The sequence below is a fragment of the Accipiter gentilis genome, chromosome 1, assembly GCF_929443795.1.
Source record: "Accipiter gentilis chromosome 1, bAccGen1.1, whole genome shotgun sequence".
NCBI lineage: Eukaryota > Metazoa > Chordata > Aves > Accipitriformes > Accipitridae > Astur > Astur gentilis.
The window spans coordinates 22574247-22592589 of NC_064880.1; the positions used below are offsets into that span (position 1 = coordinate 22574247).

General features: G+C 40.4%; 2 protein-coding genes across 3 annotated transcripts in view; both read right to left on the reverse strand.

Moving 5' to 3' along the window:
* The window catches only part of LOC126053268 (splicing factor 3B subunit 1), a 647576-nt gene that overhangs the window by 155993 nt on the left and 473240 nt on the right, over positions 1–18343 (reverse strand). The gene's annotated exons all lie outside the window — the stretch shown is intronic.
* Positions 10683–18343, reverse strand: part of HECW2 (HECT, C2 and WW domain containing E3 ubiquitin protein ligase 2) — a 175759-nt gene continuing 168098 nt past the window's right edge. For both annotated transcript variants that reach the window (XM_049797445.1, XM_049796758.1), the window contains exon 29: positions 10683–13354. In XM_049797445.1, coding sequence (XP_049653402.1) covers positions 13243–13354 — 112 coding nt within the window. In that variant the 3' untranslated portion in view covers positions 10683–13242. The remainder of the gene's footprint in view (positions 13355–18343) is intronic.

The following is an 18343-nucleotide window of genomic DNA, read 5'->3' on the forward strand; positions in this document are numbered from 1 at the left end:
TCGCTGCCGGCTGAGGCTGAGGCGGCCGGAGCGGCAGGTGCCGCCTGCCCGGCCCGCCGCCTCCTCGCCCCGCTCTTTCCTGCGAGCCGAGGGGGCGCCGCCAAGGCGGCGGGGACGCGCTCCTGCTCTTCCTCCTCCTCCTCCTCCTTCTCCCGCGGTGCTGGGAGACGCGGCCTTGCCCGGCCCCGCTGAGGCGGACCGGCCGCCTTCCCGCCGCCCTCCCCCCCCCCCAGCGCCCCGGGGTGGTGCTGGACAGGGCCGGCCGGTTGTTTGGGCGCCAGCGGGGGACGGGAGCGGGGCCGCCTGCCGCCGGGTGACGGCCGGCCCGCGTCCGGGGCAGCTGCAGGAGAGCCATTTTGTTTCACCGCCTGACGGAGCCCAGGGCGGGCAGAGCCGCCGGTTCGGGCGAGATGCAGCGACCGCATCTCCTAGGCAAAGAGCCGCATTTCATCTAGAGGCTGTACTGAGGCGTATCGGGGTGTACGCTGCCTCCAGCAGTACCAGAACAAAGGGGAAAGGTTGGGGCACGGGGTAGCGCAAGGTGCACGAGGTGCGGCGGGGCAGAGGGCGGCGGCACGGCCGGCGCCGGTGCCGGGGAGGCCGCCCGCGTCTGCAGCGTTCCCTTTCTTTTCTGGCCTAGTGGAGCTGGGGATCTGACACAGAAACCCACAACCACAGTAACAACACGCGCGGGCGCTTACCGGCAGGGACTGCACAGGGTTAGGCTTTTTACGTTACGACGGAGCCCGCGAAGGCTCAGGCGACCGTAGTACTGGCTCAGTCCAGTTAAAAACAGAAACTGGTAGACCAGTTCGCACACAGCACATGCATGTTTAAACGGGAGCAGAACCTACTTTTTATTGCTTTTATATAAGTACACATCTCTCTCGGAGCCTGCTTGACAATCTCTTTTTCATCCACGTAAGTGGCAACTCGGTCTTCAGAAGCTCTTGCTTGAAGGAGCCCAGAGGAGAAAAAAAAAAAAGTTAAAAGACTTTAACTTCTGGTTTCAAAAAGACCCTTTCTGAGGATATAAAATAGCCTAAAGCGTGCTTTAGAAATAAGGTGAAATGAGAAAGAGTTCTAAAATAGCTGCCATTTGTTTGTCAAATTGATTTCCTCTCTGAAGCAATCCAACCAGCTGCCCTAGAAATTTGCAAGCATCCGTTTTATAATAGATTTGTCATAAAGGCAGTAATAGTAACGTAGCATAAGAGTTTAAGAGTTACAAATTTAATTTCAGCGGTGCACCATTAGAGTTACTGGGTTAATTTTGTTTATGCCGCGGCACTGCCAGTGAAATGGGCAATTGCTATATGCATGGCGAGTAAGTACCCAAGTCATGCTGTCACAGCAATGCTTACATTAAGATTAGTTCAAGTAGTACAAATGAAGATGAGATACACAGTTTGAGAAAATGGAAAGTATCCCTGAAGATTTTGGAATATGTTACACCATGCAGCTGGCACAGTAAGATATACCTACTAAAAACAAGAGCTGCTTTTCAAGCGTAACAACTCCTCGCTTAACCTTCCATCTAAGTTTTTAGCATTTTTGAGCTCTGGATGTTTTTTTTACAAAGTCCAAAATCTTTACTCTCTCCCACAGAGTTCCACCATCTCTGCAGAGTTCCAGACTGTACCCTTTCTTCATTATAACATGATTTCAAATACATCTGCCAAATAAAAGGACAACACATAGAAAAGATTGGTTTTGAGGAGAAGCGTTCTTTGTGCAGCATGAAAAGCAAGCAGCATTCCAAACATACCAAATGATCCACAGGAGTAAAATTAAATGATAACTACAATTAAGATGTTTTAGGTTATTATAGCACGTGGTGCCAAGAAGTAAATGACAGTGCTTATGTTTGTCTCCTTAGCTGCTTGTATATCTTCACCGATCCTCTTCAAGGCCAGGATTTGCTCTACTCTCCTTTTGAGTTCTGAAAACCAAATAAATACCAAAAATGCTTCATGACATGCATGCTTTTGTAGCCTTGGTTATCTGTTTATATAATGCCATAGAAACACGTATGGCACTTAGAGAAGGGTATAATTGGCAGGACTCCACCCTTAGGACTTTGGAATTTTACTTAGATACACCACCACAGAGAATGACAAACAAAGGGCGGAGAAGGGGGAGTGGTAGGCTGAAGGTCACAACAGTACAGGATCATGAACTATGCTTATTACTAATGTGTACAACTGGTCATTAATTGCTATTTTTTAATTATCCCAAAGGTGTTAGCTTCATAATTCCCATTCTTCTCTTGCTTTCCTTAATTATCTATCCATTACAAAGCTGGCTTTTTGCAGTCTTCAGAGGCTTTCATGAAAAGAACTATTTCTTCTTGATCAGTTGTCCATTTGGCAAAGCTGTGATGCACCACTCGCGTTGATGAGAGCCGTTAAGTGGTTTAGGACGCTAACCTTGTGGAAAAAGCTCAGTTCCCCCAAGAAGTGCCGATTTCAACTGAAACCTCCCATGGGGTTGATGTCGTTTGGACTGAACAGACAGCAACCCACCCTTATCAGCAGATAACTGTGTCGCTAGAGTGGGGGACAAGTGCACAACATTGAGCTGCATAGATGGAAGCTGAGAATGCCTGAGCCACCTTCACCAGCTTGTTTGTGGTAACTTCTCTGAGCAGTCATTGACAAGGCAAGACCCTGATCTGTGGCACCAAAAAGGCCTCAAAAAACATGAGGCAAAAGAGTATCTCCACCAAGCTGTTAAGCCTCTTTGTGGCATAGCCGTTCCACGGGAAAGTACATGCGTAAGTAATGCAACAACACATGCAAAACAAAGCCTTACCTAAGCACCTTCAGTGTTCTGCAGTTCAAAACTCATGGGGAAAGATCCACATCTTCTATACGTTGCCTCTACTACTGCAGCCTCCAAGAAGCAAATCTGCCTGCAAAGTGGATGATTGTTGTTGTGCAAAGTACCCACAGCTGTTTGCCTGGCAAAAGAGCATGGATTTGGCACACCAGACCACCACACAGAGTAGTGGGCTAGCTGAAAAATGTGCTGATTCTGTGCATCTCAGATCATAGCATAAACCCACCCCTCTGTCTTAGGGGATACTCCTGTACTTACACTGAATGTTGTTTCTCTCGCTCTGTGGGGATAACATATGCAACACCACCGCCACCCCCACAAACCACCGCCCTATAGAGATGACCCATGCCCCGAACATCTACAAGAGCACTGTTAGCTGAAGCAACCTGTCTGATACCAAATCAACCTGAAGCATGAACTATTCACAGCACAGAATGACGTTTTGCCACAGGCCCCTCAGAATCAGCATGCCACCTCCTGTCTCATCTGCAATAGACAGTTCTGGACATGACCTAATCATTGAGTACAGATCCCCCCCTCATCCAAAAAGAATTATGTTTTTATTTACTACACATCATTTTAAAAAAATCTGACTTCCCCCCCCCCCCGCCCCCCCCATGCCAAAATCTCTGCAGGAGTCCCACCACCTTCGCACACAGGAAATAAGCAACAAAGGGCAGTCCTCAATGCAACGGGCAAAGTCTCTGTATTTCACCCAGTCACCGCTTACCACGATTGCCCCAATGTCACCCGGCATGAGCTTCATACAAACTCCAGTCTTCATATGGAGGGAAAAAATGAGCAATTGGTCAGTTATCAGTGATCTGGATGAAAATGTCTTACGAGTCTTAACACTGAGAACGACGACAGAGAACAGTCTGAAAGGGCTCAGGTCTGAAAGCCTCTTCTCTGCCCGCAGCAGCTCCCTTTCAATGATTTAGGTTAGCTTGCATTGCATTTCTGGTAGCAGCAAGATAACGCAAAATTACTTTCTAGGAAAAATTTTAAAACAATAGAAACATCACTTCAATATTAGATTCTACAAAGAGTTTATGTAACACACAGGAGAAGTGACAACTTGCCATTTAACCATTCTAGAGCAAAGGTTTCCTTGGACTGTGTCTTGGTGGGTAGAACCCTTGCCTAAGTGCTGAATAAAGACCAGTATCTCTCACTGGAACTAGCAGTATCTCTTACAGAAGTAAAAGGAAATCTTTGGTGGGGGCTACTGACTTTTATGAAAGACAGAAAAATGTATTTTTCCCTGAAGATATTTCCCTGTGAAAATACACTGCTTTTCTGTACTACAGCCAGTGTTGTAAATTACGTCACTGCCAGTTCTGATGCTCCATTCAAAAGCAGAGACTCTTAGCGAAGCCTGGGCCTCTCCACCGTGTTGGCTGTAGTATCTGGTGCTTTGTTTGTTTGATTTGTCACAGTTTTTGTTTCATGTGTAGTTCTTGTTCAAATTATGTTGCCTATGGCTGCAGAATCCTTACTTTCTCTGCTTCCAAAATTGCGATTTGTAACATGCCAGACTCCACAGGCCACCAGAAGTCACTTAGAAAAGGTGATGTAAGAAAGAGTATCTTGTAGTTTCTCCAATGGTTTTAAAATGCTGAAAAGGACATAGAATGATCTAGATATAAGAGGTACTCATTTAAAAAATGATGTTACGATATATTCAGAGGCACAATAAAAGAGTTGATTTCCAAAGTGGATTTTGTAAGAAGATTTATTTTAATTAAGTGATTTCATGATGAAACATGGTCTTAAACAAAATAGAGATCAGTATGAAAATAAAATTATACACAGAAAATCTTTTCCCCAAATGTTTTTGAGTAAGAAGAAATACAACACAACAGTCCTGTATTCAACTGAGTAGATAATTATGTAAATCTGTGAGCAGTCAAACATTATAGTACATTCCTTGAAGCCAGGCACAATGAAACACATTGTGTGCCCCTGTAACACAACAGATTTTGTATCTGCTCTCTCTGCCTCAAAGAAAAAAAAAGTGAAATATAATGCAATGTAAATGGAGAAAAGGACATACACCATCTTAATGCTTGAAGCACATATTCCCCATTTAGTGTTTTGTGAAAGACATATACCAAATTCAGATGAAACTTAAATTGGCTTGTAGAAAGATAGAAAAACTTGGTATTGTATTTGATATACAGTCTTGTGAACACTTAACTGAAAAGTATGGAAAGGATTAAAAAATACACCACGTGTTCTACTTAAAGCTTAGAAATAAATATGCACTCTGTATTGTCAGTGCCTGAAATTCTTTAAAAACAAAGAACTTGGTATAAAATTATATCAAGTAATTGTCAAAAATGAGGGAGATGCACCTATATACCTGTTAGATTCTGGATGCCTGCATCCCCACTACAAAAACTTGTAAAACTGTATGCGCTTTCAAACATGCTGAATGACCCAAACTGTAACCTAGCAAGGTCAAGAATATCAACTGACTTGGAGGTACCAGTATTCCACACCACATCCCTCATGACCTTCTTTTTCTCTAAAGTTTTCCCCTTCCATACTGTACCAGCCCTTATGAGTACAAATGTTCAGTCACTTATACAAAAAGCAGCCTTGCTGATCAGGATTCACGGATGCCCTCAAGGCTATGTCATTCCAAGGAAAAACAAAGTACAAAGAAAAAGCATCCTCCTAAGATGATTTATGTACTTAATATAATTCTTCTTCCTCCCTGCAATGCTGATAATAAACAGCAGTCTCCTGAGTGTTGCAGACTCATTGCAGAAAAATGTCCTGCTATATAGAGCTATTAAACCATTATGGTCCAATGTACTAGTTGTCTTCTTGTTTAGGACTTTATACTTTTGTTTATACAAAACTCTTACCACCTCAGTTACCTTGATGAAGGATAAAACCGGCAAGGAATTCTTCCTTTGACTCTTGTACTGACTTATCCAATACTCTTGGCTTTTAAGTAAAGAACCAGGTCAGCTTTTAGGTACAGAACCAGATCCTGAGATCTTCCTACCCTCTTACACAGTATTTTTTCTGATAATGTCATTATAGAGTGAATGGAGTCAAGACTCGCATCAGCTTGGCCAACTAGATAATTGAGAATATTTTAATTACCTCAAATAAGCTTTAAAAATGTCATATCAATCCCTCTCCTTGTGGAAATTCATTGTTCTTACACAACCATAACACAAACCCTAACCATCCAAAAAAAAAGAAAAAAAAAAAATCTACATTTTCACATACCTAAATATTAGGGATTTGGCCCATCATATTTAAAATGAAAGTCACCTTCGGTAGTGATGATTTAACTTCTTATCAGATGCTATTTCTCTTGCCAAATGCAGCTAGTAATAAACAAAATAATTATTTGTCCGAACAACAAGACTAAAGAGAGCTTCCAGACACCACCCTTATTTTATTTAGAAGCCTTCATTTTCCTGAGTAGTCCAAATAAAAAAACCTAACCCAAACCCAATAAAACAAGAAACACCAACATAGAAGTAAGTTTTCTGACTGTGTACTTAGGTAAAATGTGTCTTGCACTTGCAGTAACACTAACATATTTCAGGATGAATAATAATTCTTCCTGGGTACATTATCGTAGCCTAATTTTCAAGCAAAAAGTATCTCCTTTGGTATACCCAGTGGTAAGCACAGCTCGCTGTCCTGCTCCCTGTTTGCAAAATGTAGTCCTTTTTCTGCTCCTACTCTTTCAGTCTTGTTTTCACTCTAGCACTATTCCATGGTTGCATTTTGTATGCTCTATCTGCTGTGTGGAACTGCCATATCTTATCATTACAGCACCTACAATTACATTCCTTCCTTAGCATTATTTATGAGGCTTCAGAGATTTATTTGCTTATTCATACAGTAATCTATTTTAAAATCGCTCAGCTCCAACGTCTGACTGCAGTCAGCATGGCAATCAAATATGATGTCTCAGCAGAATCTTCTTTTAGTGGTGTGATTTATACTGCTAGATGAGTATTTCTAACTATAAAAATTGTAATTCTCTCCTAAAATGAGACATGCCCAATAGTCAATGGAGTATGTCAGGAGCTGCTTGTATTGCAATTAGCAGGCAATGCAGATATGAACAAGCTTTTGGAAGAAACCAGTTCAAGGGCTGTATGACAAAGCCTCCACCTGTGGAAGGCAAAGTCCTCGCCAAGGTAATAAATCACCTGCTGCCATGGTTTCTGGATCAGCACTCACCTGCCTCACTGCAAGAGCTACTCACCCTTCCAGCCAACAGCCTGCAGCAGCCCAGGGGGGCTCAGAAATTCTGGTGATAGAAAACATCACAAGAAAAATCCTCTGCCTCATTATTAATTTTGCAAAACCAAAATCAAAAGACATTTTACCCTTCAATACCTAATCAACTGTTTTCCAATAAACTTTTATGACTATTTTTCTTAAACCACTCACAATCCAGATGTCAGAGTAACGGTGATCCTATCAAGTCTCTGGACTGAAGGGAGCTGCTTTTGTTGCAAAGGAGACCAGTTTAATTCTTGATGAAAAAATAAACAAACCCACAATCTTACTCTGATACTATAGCTACAGTCAGTGTAGGTGGTCAGCAATTGTCTCTGGGTGATTGTAGGATTATGTGCAATTAAAAGGGAGAGGATAGCCAGCCTTTGGAAGGCAGCCCAGAATAAGGGAGACCAGAGTCCTGTAGAGTTTTGTAGGTGTATACATTTAAAAGCTGATTACACTGATGTCAGCACAAAACTATGTTAAATTAGTGGAACAATACACCTCCTGAGTGCTTAGCAAAAGCCCTCTAAGTAGACAAGGCTTCTTCTAAGTAGGGGCTGAGTGAGAACTTTCTGCAAGTTCTAAAAATGAAACAAAATACAATTTTCATTATTCAGAAGTTTTTTTAAGGGAGGAAGGATTGAAAAAAGCATAGCTCAGCTCCCTTTCGCATTCACCATGACTTTAAGAGATCTGTCAGAATACATCTGTAGTTAAATTATTATTATTATTATTCTGCAAGGTAACCTGACTGCATTTGGTACATAAAGGAAACAAGTTCAAAATTCCAATTATAGATTTAGAAGAGGGCTAATCAATGAGTGTAGTAATTATTTCACATAGTCCTCAGGAGATATTTTAATTGCATTTTGAATACATACAGATACTACAATGGATTGTAACCATTCCAGAGGAGTCCTTGACTGTCATCCTTTTACCTACAGTCAGGAGGAGCCTTTCTAAGCAGTGATTAGAAGGTCGTTATAATGTCACTGATATTAAATAGAACTCTCCAATTAATCACGAGTTTACCTTAAAATACCTACGGCATAACGTGGCTCTGAGCAAAGCCCATGAAGTAGAGCCCTAAATGAAGTTTCAGCCTGAACGATACCTTTCTTTACAGTAAAATTATTTTAGAAAATACTAGAAATGTCTGAATAAAAAACTTTTCATAGCAATGAACATTCTAAATAGTAGCAGCCTGGTGCTGAAACTAGTCAGTCTGAAACTGAACAGAAGCACTATGAAGCTCGTGGTCTATTTGAAAGAGATGCAAAACATAAACCAACACACACTGTGAAAACTGTGTGTTTATATGGTCGGCTTTATAATTTTGCATACTGCTAACAAAAATGGGGTGTAAAAAGGCTTTTAGCCTTACTGGCTTTACAGTAAAGTTCTTCTTTTTCCCTACTATTTACCTAATGTATATTTATTTTTCCAGCAAACAAGCAATTTCAAATTCAACCTCCTAAACTCTTTTTTTAATGTAAAATATTTAGGTAAAAAGTTAGACTAGTCCAACAGCAGCTGCCGTCGTCGTGCTAATAACATTGTAAAGGATTTTCTACTTGCAATTGGTGAGCTAGTCAACCTTAACATTTCTGCAGTTCTGTTTTGTACCACATAATTAAGCCAAAAAGCAAACAGTTTAAGAAGCCAGGTTTGAGGAAGTATTCTGAAATTTTGCTTGGAGTTCAATTTGCTTGCCCAGGGAGGAAAGGATGAGAAGAGGAAACAGCAGTGACAGTAGAGTATTAATACTGTAAGGGTAATGTTAAAGCTAAGTCTGTAATCTTATAAGTGGAGACCAAACTTTTGCTCAATTCCCATTAGTGCTAACAGGAATAAATTACCCCTCCACATAAACACAGTGGCAAGAAAAACATAACTATTAGTATAATTTAACACAAATAAGTTTCATTTGCTGAAAAGAATTAACTTGCTTTATGCTACAGGAAATGAACTTACACTGGCTATTCAAACACAGCTGCTGCAGATTCCCTTTTTGTGAATAGGAATTCCCTCAGTCCAGAGACCGTGTGCTTGCAAGTATCTCCATAAATGTCTGCAGATACCACTGCAGAAATTCAGTAAACATCTGCAATTAATACTCCTGAGATAGCATTTAGCAACCAGATACCATTATGAATGCTTCAGAAGGAAGCTTTTTTTTTAACTTTTAAAAAGATTAAAAATACATAAGACACCACAAAACTCTTTTCCTTCCTATAATTTTAAACTGAGCAAACTGCAAACTACCAGTCCAGTGCTCTGCCAGTTTAACTCATGCCAGAAACTTTGTCTGATGTCCTGCCAGCATGCTGCTGCCTAGATTTTCAGTTTCCCCGAAGATTACATATATTAACCGTACCTTGTATGACCCAAGGTTAACTGCTTCAATGTGGAGTTTATGTGGTGCCCAGCAGGCCTGTGTACACAGATGGATTTCACCCTAGATACTCTCTAAGCTATATTAACACCTTTTTATGGTAGCTTCACTACAAGGATCGTGAAAATTATGTTTAAAAGCAAAAAAGGCAATTATTTGATGAACACTAAGGAAAAACAGTGGGTGGTGGGGGAAAAGATTCGCTTCTGGTCAGCAGGATTGCGTGTTAAATTGGATTTTACTGTGGACTGAAAGCAGGCTTTCCCATGTTACCCTGCAAGGTGCAGCTGATGGTGTGACAGAGGTAGCAGCTGGCCAGGCAGGCTGCAAGGACCTGCTAGCTGCTTTTTGGCTAGCAACGCACGGCTCCATGGGCACCTCACTTTAACTCTTGCAGGGACCTCCCCAGAAGGCTCCATCTGATGGAGATGCTGTAGGTTAAGTTAGTACGAGCTGTCATCACACTGTAGCTGAAGGGAATCTTTTGCCTACTTCAAGTTGACTGGCTTTTTTTCCCTCCCTAAATGCAAAGCTCCTTAGCACCATCTGGAAAAGTTCTGAGGAGATACAGAGCTTTCAGAAAGGCTTCTCAGTCTTTATCTAGACCCTCGTGCCTGCCACAGCACATCATAAGCAAAAGCACCATGGTCGCCTGTTGCAGTCATCTGCAGGACATGAAAGTCAGCTTTCACTTGGGACATGTTTAATGGGAACGGCTTCCCACACCGAAGGGAGAATATTCCAAGCAGTAGCCAGAAGATGTGGGTATTTGAGAAAGCTCAGGCTTCCTTTCCTATACTCCCTCCTTGCTAATCTCTTCAGAGCAGCAGCATCGCTTGTATCATCACAAAGAGCCAGCCAAGTGCTCGAGGCACCACAGGTAGCCATATCTGGGCAGCTAACTCCTCATCACTTTCAAAAAGCGTTTTTCTAGAGTCCCCCGAGTGATATTGGCAGCAAAGGAGGAAGCAGCAGCTTCTCCTCAGTCTCTCTTGGTCTTAATGCTTACAAGGACTACGGATTTTTTAATTTTTTTTTTTTTTTTTTTTTTTTTAAACTGACAGCTGCCCCGCTGGTGACCCTGTCGCATTGTTACAGAATACTGGACTAGTCATAGTGGCTGATCTCAATTATTTTTACATGCATAAATACAGAACAAATGTGTGCAGTAGATATATTTAAATAAAAATTGGCAAGATGCATTTATTGTTTGTTTTGTACAAAAGCATAACTTAAAAGGCAGACTAGTATAAACTTACTTTTTGCCAAATATTTAAACTTTTCATTCCAAAGAGTTTCTGGTTCAAAACTTGTAGATACAGTTTCCACCTGGGAAATCTCCTTTTTAGACCACAGATAACACAGTATTGTAAAATCAAAATTCTGCAGTCCTTCAATCAGAACTTGCATTCTGCTTCGAGTGCCAGAGTTTTAGCTACTCAGTGAATGGATCATATGAAACATGAGCCATGCTGGAGTCTCCTGATGAAAAGTCAGTTTGCCTACTGCTCATTCATGTTCTGAAAAAAGATGTCATTAGGATCTGTGACATGCAATCTTAGCAAAGACTGATAAATATATGTGTAAAAATAGGGTGACACGTTTGGATTTTTCTTTGCTACTTCATACCAGCCAGAAGTAGTGTAAGACAACCTATGTTACTTAAGCGAGTCCCAGATGTCATGCAGAAGCTCAATTCTTCCTGAAATAAAAGAATGCTTTCACTCTGATTTTGCAAATGGGTTTTCCTTTGCACAGGTAACATTTTCTCAGTGAGCCTGAAGGGTTTTCTCAGTCTTTGCTGCCACCACCACAGCTGTACCTGCCTTCTGACTTGGAAGGAGGAGTGGCAGTCTTTGCTGATGACATCTCCATAGACGTTCACCTTCATTGGAAAAAAAACCTCCCACAAGAACAAGCAGGATACCTCCCTGAGATGCCCTTTCAAGAGCCTCCAAAGTGAGAACGTTACTTCAAAAGCTACTTCTCCCACGGAAGAGGGCTTGCTGTGCTTCAGTGCTATCAAGAAGGCTAGCGCAAAGCTAGATTCATGTTCTTGTCATCCAGTATCCAAGTGCAACTTCCTGGAATTTTAAAATGTGGTGGATGCACTGTGTGACAGCAGCTGTACAAGAAACGGCGCACAGCTGCACAAGTGTTCCACAAGACCATCTGGAGGAAAGTACCAAAAATAGATGCGAGCAAGCCTCATGTGTTTCAGCAAAATTAAACAAATTGGTGTCCATGCAGTGTTTGATATGCCATAAAAACTCTTTCAAATAACATTTGATAAGAAAACTATTTATCAGTGAAAATGCAAGCTTAGACACTATGAACAGTTTACATCTTGTAGGTGTTCACTGATATGGGACAGTGGCATTATGACCAGTGGCTCACCTTAAAGTAGGTTACTCATGGGTTTCCAAATGAGCTAGTTTTTTATGGTGCTGTACAAATAAAAAGTTGTGGGGAGCATATGAAATATCTGTATTAAACTCCACTGCATTCAATTATCCAATGCATGAAAAATGACCCAGATGCATTTAAAATAAATGCATATTACAATATCACATATAGTATTATAAAATTATTACTTATGTGCACAGTCCTGATACCTATAGACATGGCACCGTGAAGAAAGCCTGGTTCCTAAGTGTTTTTATAGATACTTCATAGTGATGCAGTTTGCTGTCAGTCAGATCATAATGTCCCTTCAACTTTGGTACATTCAGTGCAAAATATTTCGGGGAGTTTTTTACTCTTACAAAAATAAAAGGCGTTTTTTCCCCTTGAGAGTGCTTAAAGAATAAACACTAGCAGAATGTCTGTTCAAGCATGGAAAGTGACAAAAACAGAAATAGCATTTTAGTTTGCTTATCTCCTGTTTATACTCTAAGAAACATAACATAATGAACCTATAAAAATAAACAGAAGTCACTGTGTTAGGGGTTTTTTTCCTGATATGCTGTGATAAATTGCTAGTTTCTTCTTAAAATAGTTTCCATGCAGTATAAAGCATAAAATCAGTCTTATTAAGTTAAGTTCATTATAACAGCTCATCTTCTGTCATACACACCACTGGCAAACACATTTCCACAAACCTCCTTAATGCACGCCGTTGTTGTTACATCCTTTGTTGCTGACTTTCCTTCCAATTCACTTCTGCCCCAGGAACTTGAGCTCTATGGTACACACCATGCAGGCACTCATAGTCTTAGGTAAAGCAAGTACTGGATATGCTATTATAACATATGGCATAAAGTAATGTACCTTCATGAATTAAAAAAAAATCTAGTGTACATTTTTTTTGATAATTTACTGGGTAGGTAAGGGGCTGAATGATTTCATATTTTGACTTGAATTTTCTATTCAACAACTTTGCTGAAATCCAGTTTTTGGGTACATGTCAGTTTTGCGGTAGCCAGGTTGATCACAACATGGGATCATGTTTCTTGTTTGCTCAGAACATAAATTTAAGAAGTTTGGCTGTCCTGAAAAACCATGGATTGCAAGACTTGGTTTTCCCTGCACATCAGGCACACTCGAGTTTCACTGTAGAGAAATCTGCCACTACCACAATGCTCTTTAATTGCTTCTTAAGCTCTTTGATGGAACCTCATTATTTGAATTGCACTGTGAAACAATTTTCCTCTAGGAAATCCAATACAAACGTTCATTCATTTCTTAAGAAGACAGATCCACAAAAGTCCAATGAGCTGGGCACTGTGGCTTGTGTATCACTCAAGTCCAAAAGTACTTGTCTCCTCAACTGCTGTCAACAGTTTTTCATATAACATAGAGAATGATGGATAAGGGGGAAGGTCCAGACGATTGAAACAAGTGTGAGCCCTGAGGGGGGAAAAAAAAGAGGAGGTGAAGAAGTACGTTATTTAAAAAGTTCAAAAGAGAACACACAGACCGGTATGTGCTTGCGTAGAGATGGGCAGATAGTATTCTTTCAGAAGACTTCGTTCTGTCAAATGATGTTTTCCAATTGAACACTGAATTGATGTTTAATCTACTTTCTTCTCATTAAAATAAGCCAATAAGAAGCATTTATGAAGGTCTTTAGAAACACACTGACAGCCCAAAAGGAGTGGGATAAACTTTATCTATTAAATATGCATGAGAAAAGAATGATATAGCATGGCACAATTCAAGTAGTCTGTTCTGAAATCTTGGCTTTAAATATATCTTCTGAGAAGTAGTATTTTTTTCTGTACTGATGATACTTGATACTGTATTTGTAATCATGAACAATATTTCAGTACACTGAATATGCATAAGGTATTAGATGTGATGAAATATTAAAAAATACTCTAGATATACAGGAAACAATCCCACAGTAGTCAAGGACAGACAAATTACATGCTCCTCCTTTTACACTTCTTTGGCATATGGATTGTGTTCTCAGGAAGTTACTGCTTGTGCTGATTTACGCTATGTGCATATCTGGCCCTGCAAACCAACAATCTTTAGAATAATACTTTTTGCAATTACAGAAAACTATGCATGTACCTCTACCATACCACCCTGCTTTCTTAGGAGGACAACCACGTGGTTAATTTCTCAGTTTTCGAAATCCATCTACCTCAGATTTTTGACACACTTGGAACTGACTCTCAAAAACTCTTCCAGGGAATGAAAAGGGAGATAATAAAGGTTTCTCCTTGTAGTAGAATAATGGGTATCATTGCCTGACCTCTGGGCAGGCTAAGGATAATACTTTCTAAACCACTATAGTGGATGAGCCTGCTCTAGTGAAATAGATAGCGTAACTATTAATGCAATGGGTTCTTGAGAACGAGATGCAAAGAGAAGCCAGAGGAGGCATCTTTTCTGCTCTGAAGCTTTGTAACAAAGTCTCACTTCAGACTCATTTTAATGAGGATGGAAACCTTTGTGGATTTTGGCAGGTGTCTGTTTACAAATACTTTATTCTTTTGCAATAAAACACATCGCAGAGTTATTTAAATACAATCCAGCTGAAAAACAAACTTTTCCTGCAGTGACCTGCTCTTCATCAGTATGATCCGTATTAAGTGTAAATGTGTAACAACATCAGTGGAAGGACTGAACAAGTTCCCTCCTTGCAGCAAATGCAGCTCATTTAACCTAACCACTCCCAGAAATCTGAATGTCTAGAACAGACCTGTACCAAACTTTCTCTGAGCCAGAAATTGCTGCCTTCCATGGGAGCAAATTCATTAATTGCCATTTTAAGTGGCTCTCAGATCCCAGCTATGGGATGGAACAGGAAGTGAAGTGGGTTAATCTTGTTTGTTGAAAACGTGTGAGTCCATTAAAAACCCTCATTGAAGCTGATACACTCAGTTACAGCCTTAGAGTGTCTTCAAAATACCAGGTTGAAGAAATGTGTACACAGTACAGAAGGTCACACTATTATTATAAACACAGTCCAATCATCAAATATGCAATCACTTAAAAAAGCATTGAATTTTGCACCCTCCCCAAATACAGTACGCTTAGAAGTATACTGCTAGTATATGCTGTATAGCAGCAAAGGCATTTCCCCACCCTATATTCCAGGGGCCTGGTAAAACTTCTCCACCCAGCCATACTATCTAAGGCTCCTGGAGGAAAGCTGTCTTTGTACTCCTTGTTTGCCTTTCCAAAAACCGTACAAAGTAGTATCTGTGATATAGAATAAATTACTGCATTTCCTGCAGAGTACTTTAAAAAAAAATAAAATAAAATCCCTTTTGTGGAAAGACTGATTTAGACGCAGCAGCAAATGGGCAACTGAAACTCAATGATCCCTTGAGTTCAGTGTAGAGTGTGGAAGAATCTTAGGCAATTAACAGTCTAACCACATGCTTCTGCTGCATGGGGCTGACAGCCACTCATTAGAACTATGGATCATGCTGTGTGGGCTGTAAAACCACAAGTTATAAAAGACGTAGTATATAATTAGCAAGGGATTCATTACAAACTGGTTTAATAGTAAGCTGGCATGTTGTTTACATTTATTAAGAGAACTGAGTTTTATCTTAATTTTGAGGGCAATTCTGAAAATGCAATCACCTACTTCGGAAAACCAAGTCATTAGAAAAGACAAAAACTTAAGATCTTTGTCTTCTGAGGGAATGCATACTTTTCTCACCCTAGCAAGCAACTTTATAAGTCTTCAAGAAGAAAGGTTTTTTTGCCTCTGGACAGTATCTTCCCATTCCAACATTTCAAACCACATGGGCACTAACTGTTCATCTTCCCAGACTCACATTTTATGATGACATGAAAAACCATCTTGGTTCCCAATTAATCTCCCCTTCATTTTGAGTACAGTAGTAAAATAGAGTGACTTAGGGTTAAAATCCAGCAGTCAGACATAAATACTACTCGTATGTGAATCATCACAGGCACATATATATCATGTACAGCAAATGAACCTGGAACCAATTTCTCAGCATGTAAGTGAATTGAAAGAGTAGCAGTCCCTCTGCTGATTTAGTGTAATCTGCAACACAGTGCAAAAGAAGGAAGTAGAAGTGGCTTCAGGGATAGCAATAGTTAATCTAAACCTGTAATAAACAATATTTTCAGGGCCTTTTACATGCTACCGACTTATTAGTGTAAAAGACAGTGATACAAGCTAGGCAACCTCACATGTGTCTCTCAGAAATCTCACTATTCTGATGCAGCAGAATTGATTACACAGCAGTCAGAACAGTGAGAACTAGGTAAACATCTAGTGAATACTTTTGTGTTTATATCACAGCTGCTTAGACCACAATCACATACCTAAGTAACTATATTAGTTCCTTTCTGTGTCTCAGAATCGGGAAGAAGAGATGGGGATGGGTATTCTTACGTGTTTTCACCAGTGCAGTAGGTTTTTAGAAACAGTGGAAGAAACAAAGTCCACTGACTTGTTGAGTCCTAGCTTTTGCCACCCTCACACCAAATTATTAAATTTCACTAGCACTCCCACTGAAATCAAAAGGGCAATCTGCAAAGCATAACACTGCTACGAGTGAGTGACTGTGCCTTAACACAAATGCTTTAGTTATCCGAGAATCACTAAGAGTCACAGAGTCCTAGGGCAGTATTCGCAGCAGGTCCAGCAATGTGTTTACACAGGCAGGGCTTGTTTGGAAGCCTCTTGAAAGTTTGCTACTCGGGGTCCTTGTTAACAATGTCTAACCTCCCAGCCAGTACTACTTGGTGTTTGCACAGCAAGTCTTTGAAGCTGGTGAGATGCAGGCTGAACTTAAACTGCATGCAGGAACTAGATATGTAAAAATGCAAATACTGCTTTCTGCTTAGGGCTTAGCCCATTTATGCATAAACATGGCAAATCATTTTTTTTTTAAAATGAGATCAAGGCTCCCCATGCATGAATGTCAGGAATTGCCAGTTCTTGACAACTGTAGATGTTTGTCATACACAGTTGTTTTTATTTTAACAAAACAAGTGTGGTGTTGGTTTATTTTAATTCTCACCCTTGTATGTTAAAAACTATCCACAGAGACAAAAATCAAATGTTTCCTAACCAAAGGAATCATAAATGAAATTTCAAGGGCATGGTACATCCTCCCAAATGTGAAGAGTTGGCATTTTCCCTACGCTTGCTGAACACCCTACGGTAGCAAAGATTCTTGACGCGTTTCTCCATGTTGCACTACAGGAAGCAGTTTTATTCTGCAGTTTATTACAACCAGGACTCTGTGTAACCTTTTCAGAGGAAATTCTGAGCATCCTGTTCTGGCATGTCCTGACCTTTTCCATGCTGCAAACTGTGCTTGTTAGCACCAGGAATTCCAGTATTAGAGAAGATACGGAAAAACTCCCACAATCTCTTTTCTTATTTAAACTCAGAAGAAAATGTTGTATTTTGAAGTCAGAAATTATTTTTTAAAAATCAAAGCTTTTTCTTTTTATGCAGAATCAAAGCTATTCCATAGGTCAACATAATCAAACTATAAAATAAACTTACCAGGCTACAAGGTATTACGAAGCTACCAAAAGATATTAAGAGTATTTGATTTGAAATAGCCATTTCCAGAATTTGCTTATCTTTAATCCTCAGTTGCCTGGCTCTCATTTGTACTGTAAACTGGAAAGATGGCTTTGTTTAAAGGCTGCCTGCTGTGCCTGTGGATTTCACAGTGCCACTTCTGCGTCTTTGACTTTCTCAGTGCGGTTCACATGGCAGTCTGCAGGCAGGAGCCAACCCAAGAGATGTCTCTGCTTCTGACTTCATGCGGGAGGAAAAAGCTAAGGGTTGTTGGTCAGAGAAACGCTCTGTGTGTCTGACAGCCGCCTTGTGTCTAAAAAGAGACTCTGAATGCAAATTATTCCTGAGGCATCTTGTTTATGAGGAATGGGCTAGGATTAGGGTTGAGTATCCTCCATGGATCAGCCCAGCCCGAAGCTACCACCACAGGCTACAAGCAGCATACTAAAGCTGAGATCTGATTAAGTACAGTTAGTTCACCCGCACTCTGCAAACTAATCTGCGTCTAACCACTTTTAACCCATTCTAGAGACTACGGAATTCTAGAACTGGATGAAAGGAAATATTCCAGAAACATATCAGCCTGATCACAATATAGAAAAAGAATAGAACCTGTCATTTTTTGTCAATGAAGTGTCCATGCTTGAAGATTTTTCTTGCATCACTCATGTTATTAGTCTAGTGCTGGTATTGTTACCATGGATCTTTGAAAACAACCCTTTCTCCTGTCTTTACAAAATGGAAAATTTAGAAACACAACTTTTTTTTTTTTTTTTTTAACCTTCTCATCCTACTCCTCCAAACCTACCATTACCCAATTTAAATGCTGCCTCTTGGCTGCAAGGGCTTGTACAACTCAA